Source organism: Tenrec ecaudatus, chromosome 8, assembly GCF_050624435.1.
Source record: "Tenrec ecaudatus isolate mTenEca1 chromosome 8, mTenEca1.hap1, whole genome shotgun sequence".
NCBI lineage: Eukaryota > Metazoa > Chordata > Mammalia > Afrosoricida > Tenrecidae > Tenrec > Tenrec ecaudatus.
The window spans coordinates 42,500,225-42,516,412 of record NC_134537.1 but is presented as its reverse complement, the minus strand read 5'-3'; the positions used below and the strand labels follow the sequence as shown (position 1 = coordinate 42,516,412).

The following is a 16,188-nucleotide window of genomic DNA, read 5'->3' as shown; positions in this document are numbered from 1 at the left end:
AAGGAAAGAACTTAATAAGTGAAACAAATCCCGGAATAAATTTAATCTTAGCAAACTTTTTTTAAGTTTTTTTTTTAATCTTAGCAAAGGTCCATTTTTTTAAAGTGTAAATCTCTTAGCTTCTGACTACACCTCATTGGCCTCTGCAGAAGGCCTGTAGGTGATTTAAGGAAGCTTGATTTTTCCCATACTAGTCCTAAATGGGAGCCCGGGTGACACAGTGGCTATGCACTGGGCTTCTAGTGACAAGGTCAGCAGTTCGAAACCAGCAGGCTCTCCAAGGGAGAAAGACAGGCTTTCTGCTCCTGTAAAGAGTTACAGCCTCGGAAACCCAGCGGTAATTCTACCCAGACCTCTGGGGTCCCGATGAGTTGGAATCGACTCGATGACCATGAGTTTGGGTTGTTGGTTCAGCCCTCCCCTTGCCGGTTGGCATTTGGCTGTGCCACCACTGGTTTTCTGTGCTGATGGCATACTTGTTGTAGTGCTGAAATGATTGGCTATCCTCTGCAGCTTGCTCCCTGAGACAAGTCACTCTGTGTCCACTATGTCTGGGGAAGTGGCTGGACTGAGATGTCAGGTCAGGGGAGGCATGGGTCCCAGTCCCCTGAGCAGCCTCAGCAGCTGCGGTTTCAAGTTGGCTGTGGCAGAGGCCAGAGGAAGGGGACTATCTGCTCCCAAGGAAATTTCCTGTGCTTGATTCCCTGAGCCTGTCGGTTCTCTTTGCAGAGTCTAGAAGAAGGCTCCTACCGGGGAAGCTTGAAAGACCCCTCGGGCTGCCTGAACGAGGGGATGGCCCCTCCCACTCCCCCCAGAAACTTGGAAGAAGAGCAGAAAGCCAAGGCGCTGCGAGGCCGGATGTAAGTGCCCCCTGGTCCCACTTGGGTGCTAGGCCAGAGTGAATGGTGGCCAGAGAGCAGGGCTGGGGGAGGAGGCTCCCTGGATTGTGACCCAGATCAGGATGGTGTGCCCTTGATGAACAGTGGGCCACCTTGTCCTTGACTTTAAGAATTTCAGGTTGAAGTGTATGCTGGAAGGTAGCAGCTGCTGTTAGCAGGGATGTGTGTGTGTGGGGGGGGGTGTCACGGAGATCTGCTGGAGGACCAAGCAAGCAGCAAAGTTTAGAAAACTGGGTGTGGCTCCAACGGAGAACCTGTAGACCCCGAGAACCCCTAACCTTCGCTGGGAGTTGGATGGCAGTCCCCTGAGCAAAGAGGACCCCATATCAAGAGGGAGCTGTACCCCCTGTGACACCAGGCCGGGTCCTGGAGGCATTTGCATATCCTGGTTTGATCATCCCAAGAGCACCTGCTCTCCAGTCGTGAAATACAGTTTCCTTCCTGGTCATTTCTTACCTGCGAGGCTTGCGTTATCTGGCCCGATGTGAAGTCAGTCTGATAATATTTGAGATGATCAAGGCGAGAGAGGACGTTACTCTTTCCAAGTCGCAACTCCCCTAAGTTTCACTTGTGCAATGTGGGGTTGCACTCTGCTTGGGAAGCGGAGTTACGGGGGAGTCTGGCCATGGCTCCGTGCGTGAGGCTGTCCGCAGCAGTGACAGTGGGTGAGCTTGGCATAGCATGCAGGAGTTCTCCCTTCGCCCTTAAATGCATCGCTCTCTCAGCCCGGGCAGAGACGTCAAGGTCAGTGAAAGCAAACGCGGCCAGTGCCTTCTGCTGCAGGGGAAAGGCTAAGTGAACGTCAGTACTTCATTTCCCAGCAAGCCGCGGTGGAAACGTCCTAACCAGGGCTAGTTTCGAGCAGGGCTCTCCCCTCATCGTGGCAGGTGAGTGAGCAAATAGCACATAGCTCCCTACTTGCCCCTACCTTAAGGGGACAGGGGGATGTCCCAAAGCTGATGGATGGGCTTTGTTGTGTGTCCTTGAGTCGATTCTAACTCCTGGTGAAGCTATAGGACAGAATAGAATTGCCCCCAGGGAGTTCAAGATTGTATCTTTCTGGGAGAAAAATGCCATGTGTCTCTCCCACGGAGTTTGGTGAGTTCAAGCACCAAGCTTGCCCTTAGCCCCGTGAGCTGATCTACTGTACTGCCGCGCCCAGAGAGCGATTCCGGGGACCTGCCCAGCGCAGGCTCACCGCAGCACCCCAGGTTGTATCACGGGCGAGGCAGAGTTGGAGCTGGTATCCTGGTGCCCTGTGCAACCAGAACAAACCGTGTCTCAGGGCAGTGAACGCCACTGACTGGGGGGTTGGCAGCTAGTCCTTGGTCAAACCAGTGCCTGCGCTTGTCACCGAGGCTGAGTGGGCCCATGAGCCCACACCTGCTTCATGTACCCGGCCGGTCTGCTTCCACCCATGGCCTTGCCTGCTGTGGCCGCCACAGCAAAGGCATGCTGCCTCTTGTCCCGTTGATCCATCTCATCTCCCTGCACTCCCTCCCTCTCTTGCCCAACGTCATAGTCCTCCAGACCCCAAGCTGTCCTGGAAACCCATCTTTTAGAACATCTCATCTCTCTCACTGGCTAGCTTCCGTATTCTATCCTGCTGGGATTCGTGGCCGCGGCAGAAGAGAGGGTGTGTGCATGTTTCATTGCTAACCCAGAAAATCAAGACTTGCCTGGGAAAATGGCAGCGAGACTTTCAGAAGGTTGCATGAGCTCTCTGTGGAGAAAAGAGGCAAAGAAATAACGACTTCCCCAGCAGAAGAAAGATGTGAGGGTGATCTTAATCATCTTCGAGCTTCAGTCATGTATTAACGCAAAAAGTAATTATTACGCACCTATTAGGGACCAGGGAGCCCTAGTGAATGGCAGAGTGGTTATACATTGGGCTACTATCCACAAGGTCAGCAGTTTGAAACCAGCAGCTGCTCCTCGGGAGAAAGATGAGGCTTTCTACTTGCATAAAGAGTTACGGCCTCAGAAACCCACAGGGGCAGCTCTGCCCTGTGCTGTGGGGTCACTGTGAGCTCTGTGCACTGGGTGCTGGGCCCATCGTGAACAGAATAGGTGGCACCAGCAAAGAAGCCCTTGTGCTCATGGAATTTGCGTTCTAGTGGGACAACCAGACCATAAACCACATAAAACAAATGGTATGGTATGCTAGAAGCTGTGGGGTGGAGGAGCAGAGAGAGAGAGAGAGAGAACGAGAACCAGTGCAGACGAAGGGACTTTGAGTGGATGGAGGAGAGGCCCAGATGACACTTTGAAGTGGGTGCGACATTCACATCGAGACCAGAAGGGGGTGGGGAAGGAGCCATTCGCCATTAGTCCTGAGGGGCCACTGGTTAGGCATTGGGCTGCTACTGGCTGGGTCTTCCACTGCTCTGGGAGAAAGATGAGGCTCTCTCCTCCTATGCAGTGACCGTCTCAGAAGCCCTCAGGGCAGTCCTACCCCATTGGACAGCGTCACTGGGGGTCGGTGCACATCATCAGCCATAGGGATCCACAGAGGCAAGCAGGAGCCAGTACCAAAGCTGTCTAAGACTTCCTGGGGCCGAGCAGCACCCCCACCCCACCCTGGAAGAGGGTTTAGACTGCATGGCAGAAGTTTAATGGGACCAAAGCATAACATTTACTTTGTTAAAAAAAAAAAAAAAACTTGCACTAATAAGAACTGCTTCTGGGGGGAAAAAGTCTTTATCAGCAATTCTGTTTCCTTGGCAGCTAATTCGTGCACTGTCATACAATGCATCTAATTTAAATTAAGTAACTTTTCAAGGTGTCATTGAATGTATCCTGATTGCCCCCAAGAATTGCCTCAGCCCTTGGAGGGAAGGGCGCTCAGTCCCATGGTGGCTCCTCATAGAATCCCCTTTCCTGGGGGCGAACAGGTGTCAGCAAGGCCCTGAGGATAAAAGTCCTGCCTGCAGTCCCAGCTGGACTTCATCTGCAAGGCCTTCCAGCCCTCAGTGCCCCTCCGCCTTCTCCTGCGGGTTTTCTTGTGCCGCTTTCTCCCCAGCAGTAACGTGGGCCCGGCTAAAGATATATTTAAATGCCTCTATTTGGCCACGCCAGTTCCTTCCTGTGGCCTGGAACACAGGATCGTCTGTCTGGGAGCGAGGGAGCGGCGTGCAACTGCTGGACGGGCTGATAAAGCGGCATGTGTTCCTTTGCGTCCTCCCCACTCATTGCCCGAGGCCACAGACCGGCACCGGCTGGCTGCTTCTCTGTGTTGAGGGGACAAGGACTTCAGATGAACTGCTTCCTGGGATCAGAAACCCCGCCACCCTGGTGCTGGGGCCCCTCTTTGACATCTCAGAATGTTATTCCTTGTTCCACCCGGGCCAAATATGTGCTGGTGTGGCCGCAGGCGAGCTTCTTGCAAGCTGAGAAAATAGGGGTCAGACTCCAGTAAGCCACGAGGCTCCGACTCTGGCCTGCACCCACCGCGTCGCTTTCTGCGTGGCTCTTCAGGGACGGAAGAAGGGGGTCTGCGGCTGCGGACTTGTTTCCTGGGCAGCAGGCGACCGTGAACAAGTGTTTTGAGTCTAGACCTGCCCCTGGGGGTGTGTGAGGCTGTAAAGTCACAGAAACAGGACGCTGCACCTTGCTCCTGTGGAGCGGCTGGTGGCTTTGAACTGCCGACCTTGCAGTTAGCAGCCCAGTACATCATCAGGGCTCCCTGGAGTCCTGCACAGCTGGGTTCAAAGTCCAGGTCTGCTCCTCACTCTCTGAATCTGGGGCAAGTCACCCCAGCTTTCTGTCTCCATATTTCATCTCTATGAAATAGGGCCTAGAATATCTGCCTGGTTCTAGGCATAAGGAAGGCTGGATGAAGAAACGGGCCTGCGTCCACACTTCCGAGATCAGAGTCCCAACGAGGCAGAGGGAGGACGCAGATGTCCTTGTGGGTCTCGCTGGCTCGTCGCGGTTGCCGCTCTCCGAACTGTGACTGGGGATGTCTGAGAGGAAAGCTCTCTGGCCCTGACTGGGGACTTTTCGGGACAGTCGCCATGGAGACCTCGCTCGTCTCCACTACATGGATATTCGTGTCCACGAGGCCTTTGCCCAGAGATGCCTTTCTCTTCTTGGCAACGGAGCGGACGTGAAGGAAAGGCCGGCCTCGTGGCGGCCTGGGCCTCAAAGCTCTGAGGGCTCCGTTCTGCCAGGGCAGTTGTTAGTGTTTCTGCTCTGTGTATTAGATGACCTCCATCACCGGTGAAGGGGGTGGAGCATAAAGAGCCTCGCTAAGAATTCTGGGTGGTGAACTTCATTCTGTGCCTGAAGGGGGCGAAGCATAAAGAGCCTAGCAAAGAATTCTGGGTGGTGAACTTCATTCTGTGCCTGGCCCTTGGGTATCGTCTGGGGAAAGCCCTGCCCCGGTGCCCTCAGCCCTCACAGGGAGGACACCTGGGGGCTATTAGGTATGGGTGTGAGGCAGGAGTCCTTTGGGTGGTCTTGTCAGGAAGGTACCAGAGTACCAAATCATGACGAGAGCCCAAATGCCCAGCACCTGGTGAGTGGATAAACTGTGGTGTAGCCGCATAAAGGAGTGAGCTGCTAACACCAGCTCCAATGTGGCGGAACCTCAAAAACATTATCATTCATTATCATATTCAAGACCACGTGCGAGGGTGAGTCGAAAAGTTTTGCCAGTGGGGCCCAGTCCCGACGCGCACAGGTTCATTCCAAGCAGCTGGCGTTGTGATCAGTCGATAGCTACAGACAAGTTCCTTCCGTGATACATTTAAGTCTTAGCCTGGGGAGGCTTCCAAGGGGGTCAGCCGGACCAGTTAAAATTCAAGGCAGAAAAATCAGCTGAGAAGGTGATGAAACCTACAAACCAAACTCACTGCCATCGAGTCGATGCCGACTCATTAGCGACAGAGCTGCCCCTGTGGGTTTCTGAGGGGTAGGACTGCCCCCTTTGGGTTTCCCAGACTACCCTTCACGGGAGCAGAAAGCCCCGGCTCTCTCCTGCAGAGAGCTATAGTGACTTTTTATTTCCAAACATTATCCAAGGATTGTTTTTTCCAAAGGCACAGGATAATTACAGGGGCTGATGAAAGAAGAAATGTAAACTTGAAGGTGGCCTTGGTGAGAATTCTATTCCCTTGCCGCCAGGCACCTGTTTGTTCTTGCAGGATAGCGGCAGGGCTGTCCTAGGGGAATTTCGTTGGGAAGCCTTCCTCCAACCATTCTCCAGCCCTGAGCATGTCCCTCCAGACTTCTTTTTTGTTTCCCAAACTCCAATAGCATTGAAAAGAGACAGTGTGAGACCCGGGAAGCTGCTGAAGCGGCTGTTTTGAAATGGTGTTGGTCACACAGAGCACAATTTTTTAGGGAAGGGTTAGAGAGTGAGAAACTTTGCCTCCGGAAGGGTAGAGACCTCGATGGAAGAAATGCCGAGAAACAAGAGCTTCGGGGTTTCATAGTTGTGTCTAATAAGGAATTCTATGATTTTACAGCAATACTTTTTGCCCTCACAGGACAGGATACCATTTATAGGAAATGCCCCTAGTAGACAAATTCGTAAAGACAGAGCAGACCCACCTAGAGCGGAGGGAGGCTTGGTGGGCAGGAGGTCAAGAATACAGAGCCTCCTTTTGTGGTGAAGAAAATCACACAAACCTGACCGTGGGGAGAGTTGTACCCATCTGTGAACACACTACGCACCCCTGACTTGTCCATTCTGAATGGGTGAATCGTGTGGCTCACATCTCCATCACGCTGTTACCCCTACCCCACCCCCAAACAGAGGAGGATCGGTCCCTCACTGTTCTTCCTCTCCCGCTCAGGTTTGTCCTCAATGAGCTGGTACAGACGGAAAAAGACTACGTCAAGGACCTGGGGGTCGTGGTGGAGGTGAGTAGCTGACTCGGGTGGGAATGGTGGTCTCTACACCAGGGCCCTCTTGTCCTCTACTTTAGCTCTCCACCTTTAACTCAGAAACGGACATAAGCTCCTTGAAAGCCTCAGCTCGAGTGTACAAAGCAGTTCAGTTCTTTTCCTGTGGAACCAGGATGCGATCTTTGAAGGAGCCTGGCATCCCGGGCCTGCAGCACTGGGGGGAGCGTCTTCGGTAGCGCCCACTCTGCTTCTCCATTTCTCTGGCATTAGGTGACCCGGGATCGTCTCAGGAGCTCTCGCTGGCTGTCTCCTCACACGGAGGTCTTGTTGTTTTCTCAGACCTGTGAGTTACCACAGGCCCCGAGCAGACCACTCTCACTGAAGCCTGTGGGGCTGGTGCGTTTCCGTAGACGTGGAGAGTGGGAGCGTTGTGACTGCTGATAGGACGCACACAAGGAAACGCCCACTGATGTGGCAAGGTTGACACAGTCCACAGTTCACAGGGAACCTGGGCGTAAGCCAAACACAGCTCCCTCTCCTGGGGGTTCACCTCCGGGGACTTCAACCCGCACAGAGGAAAGCCTAGGAGGTAAACGGATCGTGTAGACAGCTTAGAGCCCAGTTGTTCATCAGCTTCTTAAGTGAAAGAAGGTGAAATCTGAAGATGGGAAGCGGACTGTCCTAGTCACCCGCCGGCCCCTTAGAGTTGGCCTCTGTGCCCCCCTGCCCCTACCCCGCCCCCCCCCCCCCCCGCCTTTCCAGGAGTCCGCTGACTCAGGTTTCACATCTGCTTTTCCCCGAGTGTTGGATAAACAGATGACGTGGCACCCAGAGGGCCTGAACTCTAGCTAGTAGTAAGTCCCTCTCTTCTCCGAGTGAGGGGCAGGTGAGGTAGGGGCTGTGGCCAGCTGAGGAGGGCTGAGGACGGGGAGACTGACATTCGTGATTAGATGACAAGCCGTCTAGGAGCCTGCTGCCTTGACCGTCTCGTCTTTCGGAGATAAATTCAATCTATGCAGCCTTGTGTCTTTCTCTTACAGCTGAACCGTGACCTGTGTCTGTCACAGCAGCTGCTAATCAAAACCTTGATGGTTCAAACCCAGCCAGAGGCAGCTGGGAGGAAAGGCCTGGGGAAGTCTGTCATTGAAAACCCACAGGCACACAGTTCCGGGCTGATATTCATGGGGTCTCCACGGGTCACAATCCAAGCAACCGGTACAGGGTTAATCAACACAGCTGGCTGCAGCGTCAGCATACTGAGACTTTTCTCTAAGCCAGACGCGTCTATAGCTACACCTTTAAAGTTACGATTTATCTGGCTTGGGAGAAGGGAGCGGGACAGATGGCCGCTGCCTTCTTTGTTCTACATGCTTCGAGGGGCCCCACGACTCGGCGTTTCATAAAAGCCTTGTCCATCTTTGCTCCGTGAGAAGAGAGGTGGTCTCACAACGAGAACCTGCCGAAGACCTTGCCCTTGGAGTTACCCAGAGCGTGTGAGCAGCCCGGTGAGGGGCTCAGCCCCGAGGGCCGCCCCGTGGGAACCACTCTGTTCATCACAGCCTCTCCCCACCCCCACTCAGGGCTTCATGAAGAGAATAGAAGAAAAGGGCGCCCCCGAGGACATGCGAGGGAAAGATAAAATCGTGTTTGGAAATATACACCAGATTTACGACTGGCATAAAGAGTAAGTGTGTCGGCTGTCCGTCGTGTCTGCGGCCTGTGTCTGACCTACGTGGTGGGGCAGGGGACAGCAGCCTCTGCCACCTGTCTCAGCCGTGAGAAGTAGCACAGCGCTCGGTGACGGGCCTTCTTTCTCTTATCTCCTCTCTCCGTCTAGCTTTTTCCTGGCAGAACTGGAAAAATGCATGCAGGAGCAAGACAGACTGGCCCAGCTCTTTATCAAACACGTGAGTGTTGCCCGGCGCCGCCTCCACCCCGCTCACCAGCCTCCGCTCCATTGGGTTTTGTTTGCAGAGTAATGTCTTTTTAATGCAGAAGATGTAAGAATGGAAAGATCAACGGTTCACAGCAGGTTTCTCCAGTGCTATTAGATCATGAAAAGAGCAGCCGTGTGTCTATAAAGCACTGTACGCACAAAGGTGTTCCCCCACAGTAACATAATATACAATAAATGGCGATCCTTTTAGTGTTCAATCAGAAGACAACGGTTTTTATGAAAACATACTCTTCGTAGGTTATCAAGTTAATGCCATTTGGTAATTGGTTTGGCTGAGAATGGTTTTGAAACAGAGCTTTAGAGGGTCAGCTGCGAAAATAAATGAAGTGTTCCCTAGAGTGGCTTTACCGCGGGGGCCGCAGCAGAGGGTGAGAGTGCCGGTGGGTGTGAGGATGGGCGGGGGCGGTTCACCACGGCCTTCATCAGAGACGACTCGGGTGTAACCCACGGCAACAGACAAAGTGATCCATATTCGACAAATTCAATCCAGGTAACTCTCTGCCCGTGACTTGCCCATCTAGCGTGTATTCTTTTCTTGTGACTCGATGCTCTTGCTCTGTATTCAGAGAATTGATCGTGTATGGTATGTTGGATGTGGGACATCCACGGTGGCAAGGTTTCTGTAGGAGACTGTACTGGGAGTGGTGTTTGTGTACTAACAAATGTTACGTGGATCCGTTGGTTGTAAAATCTTTGATTTCTTCTTTTTCATGGTTCTGGTTTTTTTCTGTTTCATTCTTGACTCCAGACTCTCCTTCTTGGCTCACCTCTCTGCTGGTTTTGCTTTACCCTTACTGCTTTTATCCTCATCCCGTAGCCTTCTGTTAGCCAATGTGGCAGGTGACCTCGTGCCGACAGCATTTACTTGTACATCTCTGACACTCTAACTGCTTCTGTGCACCCCCAAACCCAAATCCATTGCCTTGAAATTGGTTCTGACCCATGGCGGCCCTGGGAGGTACAGAGTCAAAGTGCCCCATGGGGTTTTCTAGACTGTGATCTGCGTGGAAGCAGAGTGCCAGGCCTTTCTTCCAGGGCACCAGGGGGGGTGTTGGAGCACCACCCTTGAAGTTAGGGATGAGCACACTGCATCTGCGAACGTGGGCACCTGCATTTCTTTATCTGGGTGGAGACCAGCGTGGCAGACACCTGGCTAGAACAGTGCCTCCTCTCGTTTCAGGAGCGCAAGCTGCACATCTACGTGTGGTACTGTCAGAACAAGCCGCGCTCAGAGTACATCGTTGCTGAGTACGACGCCTACTTTGAAGTAAGTTTCTCAGCCCTCGCTCAGGCCAGGCCAGGGGCAGGCCACGGAGGCCCATGCACCGATGTGAGGTGCGGACATAGCGAGTCAGCCATCGCTCATGCGCAGCTGGCCCCATACACAGTGACCCTGATTCTACAGAAATTGCTGCCTCAACAGAGCAGTTGGCGTCTAAGGCAAACCTTCGTGTGCACCTCCACTTGGGAGGTGCTGAGTTGGCCCAGTCTGTGGACTGTTTGCAGACGCTCCGTTTGGTTCTGTGAGTGTAGACACTGTTTTAGGAGCTCTGGCCTGCCCTCGTCCGTGGCCTCAGAGGACACTCGCTCACACTTTCTCAGCAGCCCTCTGGACATGCTCGTTGAGGACCGCCCCTCTTTGCTGAGACGTTCGCACCTCGGAGGTTTACGCTCCTGGTCTCGGGGGGCCAATGGAGCACCTCCAAGTGTTTGCTGGACCATAGCCTGGACATCCGTCCTTAATGGTAGAGAGGCCACACCCTCGCTTGGGAAAAGTCCTCAGTTGAGTGCTTGGAGATCTGGGGCCTGTTGTGTCCTCAGGAAAGCCCGGCAGTCTGGACCTCTCCCTGCAGTGGCAGGGCGAACGTACCCCTTCTGCCGACTGGGGTGGACAAGAAGGTGGCGGTGTCCCCTGTTGATGGCAGATCCGCAGCTGTGTAAGGCAGTTTCACTTCTCGTGTCTTTCAGAGAGGCTAAAGCTGCATTGGAATCTAGGGAGCCCTGCCTTCCTTGCCTCTGACCCTGATCCAGAGTACACCCCAGTTGTTTGGTTTGGGTTTTTCCTAACACAGCTCCTTTGTGTTTCAGGAGGTGAAACATGAGATCAATCAAAGGCTGACGCTTAGCGACTTTCTTATCAAGCCCATTCAGAGAATAACCAAGTACCAGCTGCTCCTCAAGGTAAGAGAGCCCTGAGTTCTGGCCCGAAGCCAAAGAAGGGCCTTCTGGGGCTCAGCATGCACGAGCAGTTCAGCCTGGGCTTCTGACTGCACCCCACTTTGCGAATGGCTAGGCAGCTAGTAGGCCTTCATCTTACCCGTCCGTTACTTTTGTCAGCTTTGCCCCAAATAAATTGTATGACTGCTGCCCCTGTCTGTACAGCTGACTATCCCTTGATAGGAAGTCTGGGGGCATAGTGGTTACACATGTGCCTGCTAACTGCAAGGTCAGCTGTTCAAAACCACCAGCCAGCTCCACAGGAGAAAAACGGGGCTGTCTACTCCCCTAACCAGTGGCAGTCTCAGAAACTCACAGGGGCAGTTCTGTTCTGTCCCACAAGGTCGCAGTGAGTTGCCACCGACTGGGTGGCAGTGAGTTGGGCTTCTTAGTTTTCACTTGAGAGCCTCCTCCCAGTTCACCGTCTCTGCCTGTTCACCGTGCCCCCACCGTCCGCTCCCCCAACCAGAAAAGAGGAGAGCGTAGGATCAGAGTGGCATGTGAAGGAACAAGAAACGAAAATCCCCCAGACACCTTAAGTAACACCTAAAACTTTATTTTTAAGTGTATAGCTTGAATTAGTTTATAGAAACATGAGGTAAATGGAAGAGATTTAACGTTTCCTTCCATTCATTTTGTCCTCCCCCCCTCCCCCTTCTTTCCCTCTCTCTCTCTGGATCTCTCTCTCCTCTCGGGGTCTTGACTGTCTCTCTTCCTCATCGCCTGACATGGTGGGTGACGTCATTGCTGAGCTAAAACATGCCATTGCTCTCTCTGCTGGGAAGAAAGCTCTTCTGGGCAGGATCGCATTTTGTTGCTGTTGGTTTTTGAGGCCAAGTTGGGGTTTTTAAATAGCTCTCTGACTGGCTAACTAACTGATTTCGCTCCTCTCTATGCCCTTCCCCGCGTCCCCTGCGGCCAGGACTTCCTGAGATACAGCGAGAAGGCTGGTCTGGAGTGCGCAGATATCGAGGTGCGTTTTCGGCGGGTAACGCCCGCTGTTCTTGGCTCTCTGTGTCTCGCGGGGAAGACGATGTCCCCAGGAAGGCAGGCGTGCAGGCTGAGTCCTCGGAGGCGGGGCGAAAGAGCCCCAGCTACTTGGCAGGATGAGCAACGGGGACTGTGCTTAATGTGACCACCTTTTCGCAAAAGTTGAGAATTCTGTCATGGGCCAGACCCCAGCTCAGCCCCCACAAGCGCCCTCCCTGTGGCTCTCAGAGACCTGACATGGGCAAGGGTGCCATGAGACCCCCGTTCACACTTGTCAGAGAGTGGGGCGTGGGAGAGTGTTGTCGCCCCCACGGATCCGAGGGCTCTTGGAAGCTACCCGACGAAATGGTCCCATTTTCACTCGCCGCCCCTCCTCTGTGAGAATCACCCTCTAAGTGGGGTCCTTCGAGGCTGCAGTGCCACGGAGATGACTTTAGACCCAAGGGTTTGCAAGCTCTTCCCACAGGTCCTCTCGGGTTATGCACCCCTCCTGTTCCACGCACCAGGGTACCCGCTGCCCAGGCAGCCGGGAAACAACAGAGGTGAGAGGGAACTGATGAACAGGAGGGGAGGGAAGACCCAGACGGGCTAGTAGACCCCCATGAGACTCAGCCCCCCCCCAACACGTGGTCCCATGTGGACCACCAGCATGCCTCCGCCAGTGCAGCAGACCCTACACTCCCGAGAAGGGTCGGCAGAGACCAGCACGAGGCACCCGTGTCGAGAACGGCGGAGGCCTGGTGGCATGGTGGGGTCGGATCTGGGCTGCTAACAGAAAGGTCGGGAGAATGACGAGGCTGTTGGTTTCTGTAAAGATCGCCAGTCTCTCTCAGAAACCCTGGCAGGCAGGTCGCCCCTTCCTGTGTTAGAGGGCAGCTGGGCCTCGAGTGGCCTCGGCGACGGTGGGTTTCAGTTGGCTTGGGTTCTAGAATATAAAGGGTCCTTGGTGGTGCAGTGGTTAAAGCACTCGGCCACACACCTGAGTCTGCAGTTCAGCTCGCAGCAGTCCCGTGGGAGAACGCTGTGGCAGTCTGCTTTCTTAGATTTACAGCCTCGGGAACCCCATGAGACAATTGCAGTCTGCCCTATAGGGCTGCAGAATCGACTCAATGACATGGCAGAGGGCTTGGGGTGGGTTTCTAGAGCAAGGAGCGACCAGGAGGCGAGGCCCTTGTCTCCAGGCACAGAAGCCCCACCAGCTCCGTGCCTGTGTGTGCTTCCCCCCGTGAGTGACTGCTGTTCTTGACCCCGCAGAAAGCCGTGGAGCTAATGTGCCTTGTTCCGAAACGCTGCAATGACATGATGAATCTGGGACGCCTCCAGGGCTTTGAGGTGAGCCCTTAGGGATGCTTCGCCGGGTGGACAGTGGGAGGCCAGACCCTGCAGGCCTCTGCCCTCCAAAGGCTCAGTTCTCTCCTTCAGCCCGTCTGCTGCACACCTAAAGGATGCATGTGCTTAGGACGCCTGGTGACAGGGCCATCAATAGCCCTCCAGGGCAATAGGGGCCAGGGAAGCCCAGAATGCTTGGCAACCCTTTGGGCCTTGCCATAACCCGCTCCCTTTTGTCCCTTATTTGAGAACTGGGGGCCTGTGAGAGGAGCAGGACTAGGCGACAGATCTCAAGATGGAAAAGGAAGTACTTCTTTTTTTCTTAGACGATGGTGTGAATGAACAGCTCTACCTGGTAGTAGCTGGCCTTTTAGTAAATGAACATTGAAGGCTTCAAAACACCCCAGTGGTTCGTTAAGAGTGGAATCAAAGTTTAGACCTAAGAGCTAGATCTTGAGTTCCGTGAACTTGATTTAAGCTTCATGAGTGGCTGTGAGGAGCTAGCCCCAAAGCTTGTCAGTTAACTCAGCTTGATCTGTTTGTGCATAAAAAGAAGACAGAAGTGGACCAGACACAGTCATTGACTGGTACTTAGGAGGTGTTGGAGGCCTGAGAGAGAGATGGGACTCGGATAATCCTGTATCCCCCGTCATCTTTGCAACCCAAGATTCTGTTAATGCTTTTGAGGGAAAAGGCTTCCTGGAAGCTGAGGTGAGAAAGTAATAGCTTCCTCCTCACCGAAACGTCCACTTAAAGACAGACTAGTAGGATAGTTAAATTTAGGAGGTTTCTGGTATTTTTGAGCTCCAGTGGAGCAGAGTTTACATGCTCAGCTGCTACCCAAATGGTCCACAGTTCAAACCCACTGGCCACTCGATAGGAGAAAGATGTGGCAGTGAGCTTCCAAGAAGACAGAAGATCTCACGGCCTTGAAAGCTCTGTGGGCAGGTCTCTGCCCTGTCAAGTTGCTGCAAGTCGGAGCGGGCCCCAGGACAGTGGTTTTTTCTGAAGCTCCTGCAGCACACAGGCTTGTCCTTGCCTTCCCGGTCTGTTCCGGGGCTCTCTGGCTGGTTCCATTGCGTCCTTGTGACCAGGAACTGTGAGGTGGCTCTTGCTCCCAGTTCTGTGTCACAGGTTCCCGGTTCTCCAAGGTAGCCCTGCAACATGAGCATGAGCGGAAACAGGCTTGGAGCTCATGAGTCTTATGGATAGAGTTTGACACATTTTCCCACTCCAAGTTTGACACGTTTTCCCACTCTGAGCAAAGCCTTCTGCTTGTAAATCCGGAAGGGCCCCGTCTTTTCTGAACCGGAGTCCCGCTTTACGTTCTCGGCACCTCCAGAGGAGCTAGTGCTGGCAGGTGGAATGGTGTCTGATGGTGCCATCTGACTCGAGGTCATGTCCACGGGACTATCCACTGAGTGTGCGTCCGAGGAAGGCCACATGGGAGAGTGGGGTTCTTTCCTCCCCTAAGCCCGAGAGCCGCGGTCTCTTCTTCCATCAAGACCGGAAAAGCTGCATTGCATTCCTGCAGCTCATTAGGTAACGCCATGAAGGTATTCCCGTGCCTTCTGAAGTCCATGGCTTTAGCCAGAGAGAAGCCAGCATCCTCACTTAGAGTCTCCCTACCTTTCAGATCTCCTGGCTCTCCCTCTCCCATCCACAGAGCTAGACCCCAGGAGTCAAGCTCTGTGTAATATGACTGGAGCTTGGAGAACTTTCCCAACTAGCTGGTCACTGGCTTATGACTGTGAACTTTGGACCAGGGGAGAGAGACGCCCGTATGGCTGCTGACGTGGCTGTTAGAAGCCATGATTCAAACAGAGCATGGACGCAAAGTCACCCGCATGCTGGGTAGTGTGTGGAACAAAGTCTCACATGCACAGATCGGCCCATGTTTGCAGTGCAGGGCCGAAGCTGGTCTGCTAGAGCAGCATTCAGAGAAGCCCCTCTGTCCCTCAGTTCGGGTCTTCTGCCCCTCACTGTCCCCCAGTTCGGGTCTTCTCCCTGCAGAGCGGTAGGAAAAGTAGCATCTGTGAAGAGTTGGGTACATAAAGCGCTGAAGAGATCTCTGGAAATCTGGTTCAAAACTGGCAAACCGAGTAGGCTACGCCTTCTCACCTGGGCGTCAGGTGGCCTCGCCACTGGAGTCTTTTTAGAAAGGATCGCAGGACCCAGAAAACTATCCACCAGCTTAGAATCAACGGGAACCAATTGGTGGTGCCCTACCTTTCTCTCTCGGTCTGTCCCAGGAGGCTAGGAGTGCAGAATTCCTCCATCCTAAGATCATGGAAGTAAAAGAGAGGGGCCCAACTCGCCTCATTACCGGTGGTCCCCCCGGTCACAAGTGCATTCCAGGTTGATGGACAAGCGAGTGCACAGGGCCTAGGCCGCATTACAGGGAGCAGAGAGCACTCTTCAGAGAGCCTCTTACTTCCTCTCCTCTTCATAGACACAGGAAGGGCCAGGGGAGTTCCGGAGCTCTTTACTCTGGGCAGTTTTACTTTTCTTCCCTGAACTGCTTCGTGGTGGCTTCGCGTTTCCTCTCTCCCTTTCCCTCGAGGGTCTTTGTTTGGACTGGAAGTGGCCATAATCGGCCCCTTGAGGGAGATGATGGTTCTCTGTCCCCAAGTCAGCGCCGCCTCGTGGTGGCCCCATGCTCAACGGGACAGCAGGTTGCCTGGTCTGAGGTCATCTTCACCACCAGTCATGGGTGCGATTGAGCCCACCAATCATGGGTCGCCATGGGCTTTAAGCTCCCGACTGCATATTTGAAGGGGTTCGTCTTTCAGCAAGGACGTCTCCTGGTATAGTGGGTTACGCATGGGGCTGCTGACCTCAAGGCCAGCAGTTCAAACCACCAGCCCCCCTTCAGGAGAAGGATGAGACTTTCCACTCCTGTAAAGATGTTACAGCCTTGGAAACCCACAGGGGTGCTTCTAC

General features: G+C 53.7%; 1 protein-coding gene across 3 annotated transcripts in view; it reads left to right on the top strand.

The window, feature by feature from the left end:
• The window catches only part of KALRN (kalirin RhoGEF kinase), a 727,411-nt gene that overhangs the window by 659,422 nt on the left and 51,801 nt on the right, over positions 1-16,188 (top strand). For all 3 annotated transcript variants that reach the window (XM_075556312.1, XM_075556314.1, XM_075556313.1), the window contains 8 exons: positions 730-860; positions 6,701-6,767; positions 8,333-8,436; positions 8,590-8,659; positions 9,890-9,976; positions 10,798-10,890; positions 11,849-11,899; positions 13,171-13,248. In XM_075556312.1, the coding sequence (XP_075412427.1) occupies positions 730-860; positions 6,701-6,767; positions 8,333-8,436; positions 8,590-8,659; positions 9,890-9,976; positions 10,798-10,890; positions 11,849-11,899; positions 13,171-13,248 (681 nt within the window). The remainder of the gene's footprint in view (positions 1-729; positions 861-6,700; positions 6,768-8,332; positions 8,437-8,589; positions 8,660-9,889; positions 9,977-10,797; positions 10,891-11,848; positions 11,900-13,170; positions 13,249-16,188) is intronic.